This window comes from Marmota monax, unplaced genomic scaffold (assembly GCF_021218885.2).
Source record: "Marmota monax isolate L192 unplaced genomic scaffold, Marmota_monax_Labrador192_F-V1.1 WCK01_AAM20220418_F8-fsc00480, whole genome shotgun sequence".
Lineage (NCBI taxonomy): Eukaryota > Metazoa > Chordata > Mammalia > Rodentia > Sciuridae > Marmota > Marmota monax.
In genome coordinates, this window is record NW_026692418.1 from 186,109 (window position 1) to 204,575 (window position 18,467).

At 36.0% G+C, this 18,467-nt stretch overlaps 1 protein-coding gene across 5 annotated transcripts; it reads right to left on the minus strand.

Annotated features, from left to right (window-relative positions):
- Positions 1-1,269: 1,269 nt before the first annotated feature.
- Positions 1,270-18,010, minus strand: Znf207 (zinc finger protein 207). 5 transcript variants are annotated; one of them, XM_046442919.2, is made up of 12 exons: positions 17,829-18,009; positions 16,158-16,284; positions 10,350-10,488; positions 9,136-9,303; positions 8,923-8,998; positions 8,386-8,433; positions 7,115-7,185; positions 5,852-6,009; positions 4,433-4,525; positions 3,234-3,476; positions 2,262-2,421; positions 1,270-2,121 (listed from the first exon to the last, which is right to left on the minus strand). In XM_046442919.2, exons 1-12 carry the CDS (start codon positions 17,867-17,869, stop codon positions 1,961-1,963), a joined length of 1,485 nt encoding a protein of 494 aa, XP_046298875.1. In that variant the 5' UTR covers positions 17,870-18,009; the 3' UTR covers positions 1,270-1,960. The 5 variants fall into 5 exon arrangements, with proteins under 5 accessions (XP_046298875.1, XP_046298877.1, XP_046298878.1 ...); XM_046442921.2 differs by lacking the exon at positions 8,386-8,433 and having other exon boundaries at positions 17,829-18,010; XM_046442922.2 differs by lacking the exon at positions 4,433-4,525 and having other exon boundaries at positions 9,136-9,306; positions 17,829-18,010.
- Between the last annotated feature and the right edge of the window lie 457 nt (positions 18,011-18,467).

The following is an 18,467-nucleotide window of genomic DNA, read 5'->3' on the forward strand; positions in this document are numbered from 1 at the left end:
GATAAATCTATACATAAAATCCTTTATTGACACTGGGAGAAGATTTCCTATTTAATCATTCTAAATGATTAATCATTCTTAATCAGGCCACTTTACCTTAAATTACCTTAAATACTTTTCAACAAAGTTTTTTCTTTGGAAGTATAAAAAACAAGTCGTCAAATCTAAGAAGCTTATGCATATTACAAAACAATTTAGCTATGCAAACAGTGGAAAGGAGTGTGGGATTGGCAAAAGCTTTCTTGGTGATAAATGGATTATGTCTTTTCAAAGTATGGAATTTTTTGCACCTCAATGGTATCAGAGCACAGAAGCCATATCAGAAGAGCACAGCACCATATTTTAAAAAATCATTCAGCTTTAAAATACTTGAAATGATTTTGAATGACTAAAACCTGTCACTTAAATACAAACTCTTCTGTAATGAGTAAACATTTTAAAATATTTTCCTACAAAGTTAAAGCCTTTTTTGCCTTAAAACTTTATATTTTAACCTTTTTATTTTAAGAAATAATCATTTTTTAGAAGCCTTACAATTAGAGAAACTCCATTTGTATTCATTGATAATTACTTTGTGGATTATTTGAAACTTAAAGAGATCAGGAAAAACAAAAAGTCCAACAAGGGCTATATTATAAAAGATTTGCAACACAAAATACTGAACAATGGCAGTTATCTCTACACAAAAGTTCTCTATTAGAACACAATAATATTCAAATTTGCCAAGGATAAAAACAGCAAAGCCAAGTAGGCTTAATAACAGAAGGTATCCATCTAATCAAATAAGTAATGTTACCTTCTGGGAACCTAATAAATTTAAAAATTGTCAGTCCACCAATTACCATCAAAGTACCCTAAGAGGCACAGTACTACACTTAGAATAACATATAACAACCCATTAACAACATACGTAGCTATTACTGCATGCATCTAAGCTTCTAGAAGTTTGTACCTGAAAAGCTTCTGAGGTCCATGCAGTACTGAAATCTCAAAAATAATCAGCATGAAATTAATGAGTCTGGCACTAGGCTCTAAATAGCTCATGGAAGAACTATTAAGGCTTATACATTTTAAATATCTATGAGATCTGATGACACCCAAGGGTGTGGAAAGGTGACAATATGAAGATTTCAAACCTACAGCATAATGATTAATATGTATCTTTAACTAAAATATCAACATACAATTCTATATAACTGTTCAGTTTAAAACATGCAGCTAAGAAACAATCTACTACTTAAAGGACAGAATTCAATGATGTATCAAAACTGCATTGGTAACTGTGAATTTTATTATGTGGACATCTACTGTGGCATGCATCTGTACAAACCTTTCAGGCAGTGGTCCACAGCTGGGTTATGAATAAAAAGGCATAAATTTTTCTCTCATTTTATTACAATGAAGTTTAACAGTACAGAAAAGTCACATGACCTTCGTGGGTCAGATTTCTTAAACCCTGCAACATGAGGAACTCTAAATACATTAAATATTGTTACACATTCAGACTTCCAATGTACAGGTACTTGGAAACAGTTACAGCCCTCACCAAGCTAGGTTGGGGACATGAAGTCCAACAGCATCTGAAATGCTGTGAAGGCATAACTTTACAAATAGCAATGTAAGCTTACAGAACTTGCCTTTATTAAGGTGGTATGTTCATGTAATTCCAGCGCCTTCACAATTTAACGAACCAAATTTACTATACTTCACTTCTAAAAACCTAGATGAAACATGAAAAAGAAGCCATACAGTATAAATTGCAACCTCAGGAAAAGTTCCTGCTTTATTATTCCAAATAATTTTTCCCATGTAAAATAAATGTCCAATAGTTCCTGGTATGTGGGAAGATAATGTTTGTTAAAGTCACAATGAAGCCTTATTGACGGAAGCTCGGCTATATAAACAGCACAAGTTGAGAAAAGGTTTAATCTCCAAACCTATTAAACTGGATGAAGCAAGATCAGTAACGGCCACCTTGCGACATTACAGGAGGTCTCATTCCCATTGGAGGTCGAGGAGGCCCACCTTGGTAAGGGGGTACCATTGGCGGTCCCTGCCCATACGGTGGCATAGCACCAGGAAGGTAACCTGGCATGCCTTGATGATGACCACCATACTGACCTAAAAAAAACATTTAAAACACACACAAAAAAAGATTGATTTGGTCAGTGCATTGTACTTATAAATTCAACATACTTTGCAGATAACATTTTATGTGTATACTCAGAAAATCCACTAAAGCAATAAAAAGAGAAAAATACCATGAGGTGGCATTGGGGGTCTCATTCCTTGCTGCTGTGGGATGCCTGGCTGTGGTGGCATCATACCTCCAATTGGTCCAACTGGTGGATTACCGATTGGGGCCTGTCCTGGTCGAGGAAGATTACGCTGATATTTAGGTAACTGTGCCCTTCTCTCTTCCTAGGAATAAAAATAAGAACAATGTTAAACACATGTATGCAGAGAGATCCATCAAGCATTAAGGCAAGCACGTAAAATATTTATAATTTACAGAATAAGAATTACCTGTTTTAAAATTTATTACTATCCACCAATTATTTTTGTCCCCACAAACCAGTTCAAATACCTGAAATGTCCATGCTATATAAACCTCGTCTATTTTTATACTTGAAGCACGACTAACAACTTCACAGGAATGACAAATGTTTCAACAAAAAACTGTCTAGATTTTAAATACTGCTAGGAAAATTCTAAATATTAGCAGGGAGTTAGGCACCCAGCTGCTTAAGAGGCTGAGGAAGAAGGACTACAATTTTGAGGCACACGTTGAGCAACTTATGAAGACCCTGCCTCCATCTAAACAAAAATAAAACAGGCTTGAGACCTTGCTCAGAAGCAAAACATTTCTGGTTTAATCACAGTATCATCAACAAAAGAGGGGGACTATAAAACTTTCTATTGAAATAAATTCCTTTATGCGGGCTTCAAAGGATCTGCAGGTTTTACCTCATACTTGTTTCTTTAGTCAATAAATGCAGATTTATGTCTAACTAAAATGATTTTTAAGAAAGCTGAGAAACTGATTTACTACCTTCTTTTAGAAATAGGAGGGAGGAGGCAATCAAAACATGTAGAATCCATCCACTTTATAAGTATTTTGTGGTTTCTTAAATATCAAAACTGTAACAACCATTTGGAAGCACTAAATCAGACCCAGTGAGTAAAAATTAAAAATCAAGTACTGCTACGTAAAGACACAGAAAACAACTTACCAGTGATATATCCTCATCTGGATGGATCAACTTACTGGTTGCACTGGTGGTTGTAAGTGTAGCAGGCTTACTTGTTATTGAAGCTGCTGGTTTTGCTGCAGTACTATTTGTTGTACTAGTGGTTGAAGCTGTAGACTGTGTATAAGCAGGGAATGTAGGCTTTGGGGGTTCTGTAGTTGTTGCAGGGGTACTATTTAAGGGCTTGAAATCTGTACCAACAGGTCCTTGCACAGCTGCCTGAGCCTGTAAAACACAATTTTTCATTAATGAAACTTCAAAACCCAAAGTTGAGTGTATCAATGATATTAACTTAAAATACCAAAATTTAAATTAAATCCAAACAAAAGTTAACATATAATAAATGCCTCACAAAATTCAAGACAGCCCATATCAAAAGACTGGATTAAAGTCATATCAGAGTATTAGAAAACAAGATGACTGTATATGTAACTTCTCAGATGCCTTCTACAGCTCCTAACTAGTAACTTCATTCTAAATTAAGCTTTATTTCAAATAGCTGAAATACAGTATCATGTAACAAAATCTATAAACAGACCTATTTTTACTAGTTTTATAAAAGTACTCTTTCAAGCAGCTCAAAAAAAGAAAGTAAAGAATACAAAGGTTCAGATAAACTTTACTTACTAAGTATGGCACAAAAAGTATTGTCAATGGTGACACAATAAAGTTATGTCCTTACTAGCATTTTTTATACAATAATTCAAAACTCTCCAAATTGGAGAGATTCTCATGGACAAAAGGGTTATAATTTAGCAGGTTCTTCTAAATAAAGAATTTCACGAAACAAATGTGTTACTCTCTAAAATGCCAAACATCTAAAACGTCAAACAGGTCAACTTTTTGAACTATATGCAGAGTACTACTTTCCTTACATTGTATGTGATGCATTAAACAGCATAAATCAAAACCATGCATCAGAATACACTGGCCACGATAATGCATTTACTGCTTACATGCTTTTAACCCTTTAGAACCATAGAAGTTGAGGGTACTTTTTTGGGATTGTTAGTATAAATTCAGATTTTCCAAAGCCATTTGATTTTATTAATGACATTAATCTTACTTAAAAAAAAAAAATCAAACATAAGATTTTAAGGATAATTTAATTTTCATGTAGGGTCCAAAGGGTTAAGTTATAAAGCCATTTTAACAATTTTAAACTGCAACTTCCTGCGTACTTGTGCTGTGCTAGGAAACAGAGCTTTAGAAGATGCAGACAGACTTTCTGAATTGGATGAAGCTGTACTTGAGCTTGTTACAGGTGTCCCCATCTGTAGCATAAAAGAAAGGAAACAATGAAACGTCTCCAAACAAATGGGTGAAATAAGCCATGTGGCAGACTTTTTAGTATAGATTGCATTTTTGTAAATGCAAAATTTAATGCAATCAAATGTCATTTAAGAGGCAGGCAGTTAATGCATTTACAATAAACATGGTGAAAGTAGGAGCCTTAAAAAAAAAAAAACTGACATGAATAAACCTAGTTAACCAGTTTTGTTTTTAACAAAACTGTTTTCCATTGAGATATTTCAAGAACTGATACCTTAAACTGAGAAAAAGTATTATTGTGGACACATCAATCCTCACCAATGCCTCTCTACAAAAAGATTCTTACAAAAGTTTCACATTCTCAATAAACAAAATCCCCACCCACCATAAAACATAATTAATATGCTTAAAGGTGACACTTTATTAATTTAGCACCCACAAACAGGAAAAAAAAAGTGATACAAGAAAACATCGAAGGGATAATTTAAAAAAAGAACCAATAATAAATATACATTCTGAACTTAAATACATGTGCTTAGTTCTGAATGAAACAGAAAAAAAGCAAAGATCCCAACCATTATATCTATACTGCATATAACACAAACATCTCTCACTTATGTTTTAGAGAAAGTTTTGAAGGAAGACAAGACCTCTAGGAAATATAAAGCCATTAAATGATGTCCTTCTAGCATGACTGCAGCATTGTAATTTACCACAGTTCTAATAAGAGTAGTCCAATAAATTATTTCCTAACCTCTTAAGGACTTTTCATCTTTGGCCTCATTCTACTTACTATTAAATAGGGAAAGGAGGGCCTCTTAACAGTATTTATTTAAGTCTCCAGAAATTCAACTTTAATTCTTTCTTTTTTGGTACTGGGTATTGAACCCAGGGCACTTAACCATTGAGCCACATCTTCAGCCCGCCCCACCCCCCTTTTAATATATTTTATTTAGTGACAGGATCTCATTGAGTTGCTTAAGGTCTCACTAAATTGCTGAGGCTAGCTTTGAACTTGCAATCCTCCTGCCTCAGCTTCCGGAGCCACTGGGATTACAGGCCTGTATCACCAATCCCAACTCAATTTTAATTTCTAACTCAGTTAAGAAATATAAGGTGGGAGAAAAAAAACTATCTCTGATTTGATTCAATAGGTTGAAAAGTCAAGAAGTGTAAACATGGAAAAGGATAGACCACTTTTTAGTATATTTAATTATATTAAATTTTTATTTAAAAAAATTAACCTATGACAATTTCAAAGTTTTTTGTAAACAACTATGCTTTACCTTTAAATGTAAGAGCACTTTTTTGCAGTTATTTCACCTTACCTGTCCAGCACTGGGGAAAAGAGGCTTAGTAACTGGAGGCTGTGGAGCAGGTACTGTTGCTGTTGGTGCAGGTGGTCTATTAAGAATACCTGGTGCTGACACAGCCTGCGCTTGAGTCATTGGAGGAATTCCAGGACGGGGAACAGGGGGGGGCATACCTGAAGAAGAAATGGTAGTGGTAGTCAATGAAACAGTTCAGACAAAAATGTTTCTATACTAGAAAGTTACTAATTGACTGTTGAACAACTCTAAAGTCCAAGGCATGGTGGCGTATACCTGTAATTCCAACAATTTGGAAGTCTGGGGCAAGATCATCAATTACAGGCAAGCCTCAACAACTTGGCAAGACCCTGTCTCAAAATACTAAAAAAGAGTTCTACTGTGTGCACGTACAAACATGTAACAACAAATTCCACCATTATGTACAACTATAATGCACCAGGAAAAAAAGAAATAATAACAACTGTGGTTGTAGCTCAGTGGTAGAGAGCTTGCCTAGCATGTGAAAGGCACTGGGTATGATCCTCAGCACCACATAAAAATAAATAAGGATAAAATAAAAGTGAATATATATATTTTTTAAATTAAAAAACAAAGAACTGTAGTAGTTGAACAGTAAAGCGCCCCTTTGATCCCCAGTAAAACAAAAAGTAACAAAAGAAAATAATACTAGAACTGGCATATGATCAAAATGACAATTAAGCTTACTGATATAACTGAATAAGTAAATGTATTCAAATATATATAATTATTTCAGTCATCAGAATTATTTCAATTTACCAGACATTTTAAATGTTCCTTGAACTCTGAAACTTTAATGTGAATGACAATAAATTTCCATAAGCCATATAATATTAGGACCTATAAATTTTGTTATTCCTTTGGACACCCCCCCCAAGCTATTTTTACTAAAACCCATTATTAATGCATTCCTTGAATTTCTGTAGTATAACTTTTACCAATTTTGTTAGTAAACAAAAAATTATTTTTTAAACATTTTTAAAGTTGTAGATAGACACAATACCTTTACTTTTTTATTTTTATGTGGTGCTAAGAATTGAACCCAATGCCTCACACATGATAGGCAAGTGCTCTACCACTGGGGTACAACCCTACCCTGTGAACAATTATTATCTGTATTCATTTAAATTATTGCAAATACCTCAGCATAATGTGTGTTGAACTATTTCCTATTAAGTCTACTTCACAAGATACTTACAAATAAAGCATACTAGTCATATTAATATAGAAAACATGTCATACCTGGTGGCATACCAGGCATAAGAGGTGGTATTCCTGGTCCAGGTGGCATCATTCCACCCATTGGCATCATTCTGTTAGAAAGCAAATTTCAAAAAACAACTAAAGTTAATTAACAGTATAAACAATAATAAAATATTTTGGCCAAATCCAAAATATTTTGGCTAGACTATAAGAAAATATTTTGGCTAAAGATTCGAATTTGCCCTCTAATATTGAAATCAAAAAAGCTGAAAAAACAAACTATACACAACAGTCCTATCAAAATAAATCCTAAAAAAAAAAAAAGCCAGCAAGCTCTTGGGTTTATCAGTAAAGGGGAGAAAATCAGTCTTTGTTGACAAAACATTCAAAGTTATAGAGAGAAAATATTTAATATGTACAGGAGGCCTCATCAAAAATATGTGTACTGGAAAGCAAAATCTCCTTTAATTCCACTTGAAAAATATCCTCACAGAACATAAATAAAATATTTATATTTTAGAATTGCTAGATTTTTCAAAAAGAAAATATTTAATGTATACTATAAAGTAAGAATTTTTGTTTTAGAAAGGCAAGGAAAACCTACCACCAAAATTAATTCTGTCAAAAGCAAACTCACTATTGTCTAATTTTTATTTACAAGTTATCTAACATTAAACCACGAGTTACAAACAAAACCTACATTATTTTCTTTCCTTTAAAAAGTTCACCTTCAAGTATCAGTGTGTAATTCATTTTTTAAAAAATTAGAAGTTTTCCAATTTGATTTAGTATTATTATTTTGGACAGGGTTTTTTGGTGCTGAGGACTGAATTCAGGGCCTCACATATGCTAAGCACCCACTGTACTGTGGAGCAACAACCCCAGCTCCACAACTAAAAGAGTCGTAGATAGACACAATACCACAACTCAGAACTTATATCAAAAGTTTTAACTTCATACATAAATTCTAACTAAAAGAAAATTCAATCATATTCAAACATTAATATACAAAAACTAGTCAGAATATATATTCTTCCTTAAACACAAACACTTTTACTATCAGGTCCCATTAATTTTAGCAGTATGGGGAAAATACACATTTAGAAAATGCTTTATTTAATGGGTCTATTTCCTCAGAGATGTTTTAATTCCCTCTTTTTAAGAGACCTGTGTCAAGCAGCTTGCAACTTTTAAGTTCCAGAGAAGGTTAGAAAATTTCTGAAGCCAACTGAATAGATATCATTAAACACACACAAAAAAATGACATTATGATTATACTTCCTGAATTACATTATGAATGAGATGCTTACATGTTTTCACCGCAAAATGACTGGGTGTATTTTCTCTGATGATGCAATCTGTGAAAATGTATGACAAAATCAAAATCTAACTGTGATTTTCAAAATACAGTGGGAAAGTGTATTGTTTACCTCACATCCAACAATATTTAAGTAAAAGTGATGGGCATGAGCACCTCATCTTCATCTTAACTTTTGATGCTTCAACACATACAATCATTTACAGAGTTTGCTTCTTGTCACAACTATAAGGTGTCACGGATAGTTCTGAATCTCAGAAACTCAAATATACAACCAACTACTTTAATTACAGCATATGCAATTGAAGCAGATGGCTGCCTACATACTAAAACCCAAAAATCTACTCTCTTTAGAGGCAAACTTATACCTTAAATTCATTGACTGACCCCTTATTAAACAAAGTTAAGACTTACAGAGCCCATACCTTCTAGAATCAAAAATGCAAAATAACATTTACTTAAAGTATACCTAAGTTGAAATATATTATTACTAGGCATAAGCCCACAAGCCAATTAAAAGTTTTCTTACCCAGGTGGCATGCCTGGCATAACTGGTGGCATTCCTGGCATCAGAGGAGGAACACCTGGCATTAGTGGAGGTATGCCTACAAATAAGAATTTCAACCAAAAAAAAAAAAAATCATCAATTAATATTAAAGAGTTAGGGGAACAAAAACAATACTTCTACACCATATCAATAAAATCACAAGAATGTTACATTTTATGAAACCCTATGTGGTACCTGGAGGCATTCCTGGTGCTCCTGGAACTGGTGGCAGTCCTGGCTGAGCCATTGGAGGGATATAACCTTGCTGAGGTTGAACAGGCTGTGGTTGAAATGAAGTTGAGGCTGCAGAGTCATCATCATCATACTCATCAGAATCATCCTGTTGCTTCTTTTTTTGACTCTCTGCTAAGAAAATTTAAATTAGTATTTCTGATAGTTAAAAAAGAGAGTGAATGAGTTTAGGACATTTAACTTCAAAGAATTCAATAATTATTCTCCACTATTCAAATCTGCCTTTACTCTATATTAAGGAGAATTAACATCCTATAAAAGATAAAAGTGATTATCCTAAGTCAGTTTTACTTAAGTTACTCAAAAAACAGTTAAGTCAGACATGATGGCAAATTCCTGTAATCCCAGTGACTTGAGAGGCTAAGGCAGGATAGGATCAACCCAAGTTTTTGAGAGTAGCCTCAATAATTTAGACCCTGACTCAAAATAAGAAGGACTGAAGATGTGGCTAAGTGGTTAAGGACCCCTGGGTTTAAGCCCCAGTACCCTCTCCCCCAAAAAAGCTTTCTAGCTGGGAGTCTGTAATACCAGAAACTCAGGAGACTAAGGCAAGAGAATTCCAAGTCCAAGGCCATCCTTGGCAACTTTGCAAAACCATCTCAAAATGGTGAAGCACCCCGAGTTCAATCCCCAAATTTTATTTCTATTCCAAATAAAAAGTAAACCATGAGCCAAGCATGGTGGCAGTGAGTGAGGCTAAGTCAAGAGAATCATGAGTTCAAAGCCAGCCTCAGCAACTCAGCAGGCCCTAAGCAACTCAGTGTGACCCTATCTCTAAATTAAAAGGGCTCGGGATGTGATTAAGATGTTCAACGCCCTGGGTTCAATTCCCAGTACCAAAAAAAAAAAAAAAAAAAGTCAACCATGACAAAGAAGTCTGACCTTTCCACAAGATAAAAAATTCTCTTCAAAATAAAAAACACAGGTGATTAAATAGATTAATAACAATTTCTACCATCTAGGTAGTGCATAGCTTCAAATTCCAAGTCTAACAAAACCACTAAACATAAAACGTAAGGGGAAAAACTAACTCAAAATTGGAGTTCTGAATAAATCTATCATCTATTAATTTACATCTATAAATTTACACTAAAAATAGTAATAGTCTCATTAAAGTGAAGCTATATTATTAAAAAAATAATGATCTTATTTTTTACCCTGTGTTTTCTGTTCAAGAAGTCGTCGTCTTTCATCCATGTCTTTTTCTGGAATACCTTCCATACCGTATATTTCCAACTCTATGTCTGTTCTCCCAGGTATTGCATTTGGTACAGCATCTATTGTCTCTTTATGCACCTAACATTAAAAACAAAAATTTCAGTAAATACACAAAAGTGCCTCATAAAAATCTTTTTAGGAATAATGTTTCGTGTCTAAATTAAAACTATGAGATTGGGGGCTGGGGTTGTGGCTCAATGGTAGAGCATTTGCTTAGCACGTGTGAGAACTGGGTTCAATTCTCAGCACCACATATAAATATCCATTGACAACTAGAAAAATTTTTTAAAGATTATAAAATGTACTTTCTTCTGTGTGTAATGTTGGAGACTGAACTCAGGGTTTCACACCAAGTGTTCTACCACTGAGCTATATCCCTAGCCGAACAGTCTTATGCTAAGCATTAGAGGGGATGCTGGGTTTGTAGCTCAATGGTAGAGCACTTATTTACCATGTGTGAGGCACAGGGTTTGATCCTCAACATTACACAATAATAAAACAAATAAAAATAAAGGTATTGTGTCCACCTATAACTAAAAAGATTTTTTTTTAAATTAGAGGGATGCTGCTCAGAGGTGCAGTACTTGCCTAGCCACATAGGAAGCCCTGCATTCAACCCACAGCACCACTTAAAAAGAAAAAAAAAAAAAAATTAGAATAAAATTTCCAAGAAAGAGTCTGGCTTACAGTTACAAACAAAATGTACATTATAATTAGCACCACCCATAACTAATAATTACTTGAGGAAGTTATAATAATTTCTTCCCTGTATGCTTTTGCAAGATCAAATGTTTCTAACCCTCAAACCTGAATAACTCACAATATATGGTTATATCCTTATACAGAGTCGTTTTTTTCAGCAAAAGTCATTCACTTGCCAGACACAGTGTGAGATGCCTATAATCCCAGCTACCAGGGAGGCTGAAGCAGGATAATCACAAGTTGAAGGTAGCCTGGGCAACTTAGACCCCCTTTCATCTTGAAACGAAAAATAAAAAGGGCTGGGGATGTTAACTCAGTGGTAGAATGCCCCTGGGTTCAATTCCTAAGCAGCCTGCCACTACACACAAAAAGCCTTTTGTTTATGCCAGTAAATATCAAAATATGTTGCCTAGACTATCACCATAATCAGAAGCCTACTACACAAATGCAAAATCTCAGGTTCTACCAAAGACCTGAATCTAAAATTCTTGGGTGTGACCAGTGACCTGAGTTTTAACACAGTTCTCCATGTGATCCTGATATATGCTCAAACTGATTTAGGCTAACGATTGGGATTGCCAAGAAATACTGCTTTTCGTTCCTCTCAAGACACTTAAATCTAAAAACAGAAATGTACCTTTAAAAAGTTAAAGCCCAGCACAGTAACCTGTAATCCCAGCAACTTAGGAGTCTAGGGCAGGAGGTTCACAAGTTCAAGGACCATCTCAGCAACACAGTGAGACCCTAAGCAGCTTAGCAAGTCCCTTTCAGTTTTTTTTTGTAAAAAACTAAAACAAATAAGTGGATTCTCCTTAGAAATCTATCTCAATTAATAAAATGTAACATGCAAAAAAAATTTAGAAATTATCTTAGTACCTGATTAATCTTTAACAGCTTTTCCTTGTGTTGTCACTAAAAGATCCATAAATAAACTAGAAGAAATGATTTAATGACCTGTCTCCTAAGTTTTTTGGGGAATTTGTGCTATTCTTGTTAAGTGCAATGAAGCAACTCATGTTCTTAAAGAAATCCAACCATGCTGTGTGAATTGGCATACAACTGTAATCTCAGTGGCTCAGGAGACTGAAACAAAAAGATGGCAAGTTGAAGGCCAGCTTCAGAGAGATTCTTTCTCAAAAAAATAAAAAGGGCCATGAATCTAGCTCACTGGTAAAACACCCTTGGGTTCAATCCCCACATCAAAAAAAAAAAAAAAGGAAAGAAATACAATTACATTCACATACATCAGTACATTTCTGGGTGATAGGGTCAATGATAATATAATAATGATATATATATATATATATATATATATATATATATATATACACTAGAAGAAGAGAAAAATAATGATTTGCTTAAAATCCTCCCACTATGGTATACCCAGAACTAGATTTCTTAGACTTTGCCAAAAAAGCATCATCTGTCCTTGGTTAAAAAAAAAAAAATATGGCAAGCATTGATGAGAACCTACTACAGACCATTTTAAAGCTAGGGTACATATGATTTTACTGCAATGTCTACTTCAGAGGTTGCTGCGCAAACACATAAATAAAAGCACTGAATAAAAAAAATGTAATCAACAAGTTGCAATGTAACTCAGGGGTAAAGTGTTGGTCTAGTCTGTGAGGTCCAGGGTTCAATTTCCACCACAGCATTGGGGGGGGTATGAAATTCTTCAGAAATCTGAGGAAAAGTATAAATTCTTAGAAATCTTTCTAGTTTTCATTCCATTTCTCTGCTCTTCTCCAAGGCATAACTCCTTTAAAAAAAAAAAAAAATGGCATGGGTGCCTCTACTTCCTCTTCCATTTTCAAAATATTCTGATCAAGCTTTCATTCTCTTCATTCTAGGAAATCACTCCTGTCTTGACTAATGACCTCCATTTGGATCAACTCTCTCTTTTTTATTTCACCTCCACCAGTATTTGACCTCTTAAATATCTCACTCCTTGAAACACTTTAATTGGTTTCCAGGGCATTATTCTCTTGATTTTCCTTCATTTCAATCTATCTCCCTAGATTTTTATTTAAAATTTTCTGACCTCTAAATGGGGGGAGCTTATACTCCCTAGGAAAAGTACACCTATTATCAAGCCTTAAACTAGCCATCCTGCATGCCCTCAAATTCCTATCTCCAATTCAACTTCTCTAAACTACATACTTACACATCCAACTGCTTATGTAACATCTCCAACTGGATGTTCAGTAGATCTCAAAATTATGACAAAACTACCATGTTAAAAAACAAAAGGGGCTGGGGTTGTAGCTCAGCAGTAGAGCGCTGGCCTCGCACGTGCAAGACCTTGGGTTCTATCCTCAGCACCACATAAAAAAATAAATAAGTGAAATAAAGGTGTTGTGTCCAACTACAACTAAAAAAATAAAATAAAAAAAGAAGCTTGTTTGCATTTCACTATGGATTATACTGTTATGCTATAAAATTCCATCTTTAAAAAAACAAAACAAAAAACACCATGTTATCCTCGTTTCTAGCTTCTTTTGGGGTGGGGGGGAGTGGACACAAGATACAGGGGAATAAATGAACCAGGCAGCATGCTACACAAGTGTTTTACCACTAAGCTATGGCCTCAGCACCCCTAATCCTTATTCTTCCTGCAGTTTTCTCACTCCATGGGAAGTCATTTTTCATACTGCTGAGAACACCTCAAGGTCATCTTTAATTTCTCATTTTTTTCTTATACAACATATCTAATCTATCATCAAATTTTGGTCTATCACCATTTAATTCATGTGGAATATTTCAGGTCCCCTTACTGGTCCTTTATTTTAATATTTATATTTTAGTTGTAGTTGGACACAATGCCTTAATTTTTTGTTATTTTTATGTGGTACTGAGGATGGAACCCAGGGCCTCACACTTGCTAAGTGAATGCTCTATCGTTGAACCACAACCCCAGCTCCCCTAACTGATCTTAGTGCACTCTGCAATCTATTTCCAACCATCCAGCCAGAATGATCATTTTAAAAAGTGTATCAGCCAGGTGCAGCCGTGTACCCTTGTAATCCCAGCAATTTGAGAGGCTGAGGCAGGAAGATCACCAGCCTTAGCAACTTAGCAAGGCCCTAAACAACTCAAACCTTGTGCCAAAATAAGTAAAAAAGGTTGGTAGGTAGCTAGGGTTGCAGCTCAGTGGTAGAGTGCTTGCCTTGCATGTGTGAGGTCATGGGTTTAATCCTCACCACCACATAAAAAATAAATAAAGTTATTGTGTCCGTTTCCAACTAAAAAAAAAAAAAAAAAGAAGCGGCGGGGTTGGGATGTGGCTCAGTGGTAAAGTGCCTCTGGGTTCAATCCCTAGTACCTAAACAAATAGTAGTATATCAGCATGTTCCATTGCTATTCAAATCCATTTCACTCAGAATGAAAAAAAAAAAAAGTAACACAGTGCTGCCCTTTCTGTTTCCTTCAGTATAGGAGAATTCTGATGTATTTAAGGGCTTTCATTTCCTGTTCCCTGGAAACTTGCTTACTTCCTTTCAGATCTTGTCAGATGTTAGCTTCTAATTTAGGCCTTTCCTTCCTACCTTATGGCCCTCACTATGCTAGTTTTCTCTATCACTTATCAACTTAAGACAATCTAGAGGTTATACGCCTTCACAACATAAATCTAATCTCCATAATGGCAGACTTTTCACTGCTGTATACCTACAATGTCTAGCAGTGTTGATCCATAAGAACTTTCTGCGATTAAATGTTCTATATCTACCATATCAACAGTTATCCACAGCCACATGTGACTATTAACCACTGAAAATATAACTATGTGACTTGAAAACATAATTTTAAATTTTTACTTAATTCTAAATAAATTGTTAATTTAGAATTAAGCTGCATGAAACTACTAGTTGCTGCAGTGAACAGCTATGAGTCTATTATATAGTAGGTTCTCAATTTTAAATAGATACTGAATTGCTATTACAATAAAGCACTTAAGTGAAAAGTTATTTATTTGGTACTAGAAATTGAACCCAGAGGCACTTTACCACGGAGCTTCATCACTAGCTATTTATAAATTTTGAGAAAAGGTCCTACTAAGCTACTAAGGGTACTGGTAAATTGCTAACACTGGCCCCAAACTTGCAACCCTGTTTCAGTTTCCAGAGTCACAGGAATTACAGGTAGGCACCACCTCGCCTTGCCAAATAGAAATGATTATTATAGTGCTGGGGACATAACACAGTGCCTTGTACTGGCTATGTAAGCATTCTACCACTAAGTTACATCCCCAACCCTTTTGTAAATTTATTCTTAAACTGGGGGAAGCAATGTCTCCCTGCCTTGCCAACAGTAAGTAGTTCTTAAGGCATAGGGAATTTGCTCATTTCACATTTCTCTTATTTAGCAAAAAAATCAGGCAGCTCTGAAAAAAAGTAGAAGGCAGCTTTGGCAAAAGTAGAAGAAATAATGTTAAATGAGACAAACAGTATATCATAAAAACATAAGTTTTAAAGTTCTTGCTATCTCATAGTGAGAAGACTCAAAAACCCTAGAAATTCAATACTGCCACTCTAATAGGAATAGGTCCTAGAACAGCCTGTGGAGTAAGCCTAGCCCCAAGCAACCTATTATAACAAATAAATCATTCAATGGCAGTCAGTGAAGAAGCTAATGACATATTAATTCATACAGCCAGAATGCCCACAAAATACTCCAGGTATTTCCAGGCTATTCTGATCTCAATGTAACTGTTGCTAACCTAACCTAGAACGAAAAGTCCCACTAATAATTAAAGATTAATATAAATATCAACTTTCTTTACACACAAAGTCAATTTATTCTTTTGATGGTTATAGAACAGACTGGGGGAGGCTGGGGATGTAGTTTAGTGATAAAACATATGTGTAATTTGTATGAGGCCTTAAAATCCATTCCTAACACCAAAGAAAAAGTAGAAAAAGAACAGATTTGAGTTGTTTTAAGCAAATTGGTTATCTTATTGCAATGAACAAAATAACTGTAGTTCTCAATGACAAATTCAACATTAGGGGACAAAAATTAAATGTAGAAAAGAAAATCCTTACCTGCATGCAATGAATAGCTAAGCCAGGTCCTGTATACAATTTCTTATGACATATATGGCATTTAAAATGCTTTGCCTTTTGGTGCTGTATAAGGATCTTCTCATCATCAAAATCTCTATTACAATACCTGATCGATACTGTTAAGGTACAAAGTACAATAATGACAGTGTACAACCAAAACAATCTTGAGTGGTGCCAACATGGAGGCTGATACAGGAGGATCACTTGAGCCCAGTAGTTTATAGAGTCAGGCTGGGCAACAAAGTGGAACTCCTCCACCTCTTTAATTAAAAAATGAAAGATAGGGATGGCATCAAAACATGGAAACAATTAAAACCAAATGGCATTTTACAGTAAATTTAATTTTCACATTTATAATACCATATGGATTACGTATCATGTAGTCTCCTATTTCCAATTTCCTAGAAACCCAACTCTTCACCAACCCCAAATAAATACATCTCATCTTAGTATTTGGCAAAATTTTGCAAAATACTTGTTTAATAGAAAAGACACGTTGACTTTTGTTCAATATTTTAACATTTATGAGTGCACATAAAAGGTTCCCATATTAATAAGTCCCCAAATTCATGTTAAAAAATTAAAAATCACTTCAATACAAAATTCATTAGCTATAAAGGAAATAAAAACAATTGAAATGTTACCAATTCACCAATATTTCGAGTGTAACACCTAATTGTATGGTGAAGAATAATTACGCATTTCGAGTGAACAAGCCATAAAATTGCTAGTAACTTCGTACTAATTTATGGTGTCAGAGAATGTATTAACTCTGATGAGTTAAGGCTACAATGCTTAGAATTCTTACCACTCAAGATTTTCCCATAAGCAACATTTTTTAAAAACGCATAATCGATTTTAAGCTATTATTGAACTAGAATGAATAAATTTTATTTCTGTAACACACCTATTTAAGTACGAGACTAAATTAACTTTAACATAAAGGAAACTAACATTTGCGGTGAAAGTATTAAAAAGACGCCACTTTTTAACAACTTTTCCTTTCTAAAGAGAAAGCTTTTTTTTTTTTTTTGGCCCTACAAAGTTGGGCAACAGTTACAATAAACTCCGCCCCATAAGAGAATGCTGCTTCCCTCGGATTCAAGGCGCCTCTGGGTGAGATACGGAAGCCAGTTGTGGGCTACCCCCGGGGGGGGGGGGGACGGGACGGGACGGAGAGGTGTGCAAAACCAGGGCGGACTAACTTGAACCTTGATTAAACGACCGGCTAAAATAAATTAAGTAGGAGACAAACTCCGGAAGCTCTTCCCAATCCTCCATGGAGCCAATTAGCATGTTACACTGGACGAAAGTCCCTTTGTTGAAGCGTCACCAAAACAACCTGCCTAAGAGTTCTTCGGGGACACTGCCCTTGGTGGAGGGTCCAGGCCGCCTCCCCGTGGGCCAACGCTCGCATCAAACGAGATCCTCCTGAGTCACCGAGTCCAGTCCTACACCCGCCAGAGCCTCTGGACCTCTGGTTCCCATTTTCTGAGAAACCTTCCTAAATTAATCCAAGCCACCAAGCCACCCACACTGAGGCCTAGGACCCTGGCGCTCCCCGCCACACGACAAATCCGGGCCTCCAGATCCCAGTCCTCATCAACCGGCACCCCCGCTCGGCCTCGACTTCCAATTGACAAAGGATATCAGCACCACGGTTTCAGCTGCTTCTTCTTCTTGCGACCCATAGCTGCGTCCTCTCGGAATATTAAAGGGAGGAGAAAAAAGCAGGAAAACGAGGAAATAAATCGCTCACTTTTCCGACCCAACGGCCACCACCGCCTCCCACAGGAAACAGACACAAAATGGCCGACGCCCTCGTTCGCTCTCCGCCTCCCGTCAGGCACTGCGGAGGAAGGCGGGGCCAGGGAGGGGAGGATCACATGACGCAAACCTCCGCCCTGAGTGGGTGGAGACGCACAGCTGCAGAGAGGCAGACGCCATCTTGAGCGTTTAAGTGGATTCTGCTTTCAAAGGCTGGGAGAGTCGTCTGTCGTGGGTTTCTTTTGTAAAGGAGCCAGCAACGTAGGTACTCCCCGACGCACGCCAATCGGGAAGAAACAAACGAACAAACCAAAAAACAAACAAAAACGATTACCAGTGTAATTAAGGGCAGGTTACAAATAAAGGAAAATTGGTGGGTGCGATTATGCACGGATGTAATCGGGATGTAATCGGGAGGCTGAGACAGGAGGATCGCGAGGCCAGCCTGGGAAACTTAGACCCTGTCTGAAAGTCGAATTTAAAAAGGGGCTGGGAGGGGCGGGGGTTGTGGCTCAGTGGTGG

Coding starts and splice junctions, on each gene's coding strand:
- Znf207 (XM_046442919.2), bottom strand. CDS start 17,869: ATGGGTCGCAAGAAGAAGAAGCAGCTGAAACCGTGGTGCTG. Junction 8,434..8,922: donor ATGCCAGGCATGCCACCTGG/GTAAGAAAACTT, acceptor ACATTTTCACAG/ATTGCATCATCAGAGAAAAT. Junction 4,526..5,851: donor TTTTCCCCAGTGCTGGACAG/GTAAGGTGAAAT, acceptor TTTATGCTACAG/ATGGGGACACCTGTAACAAG.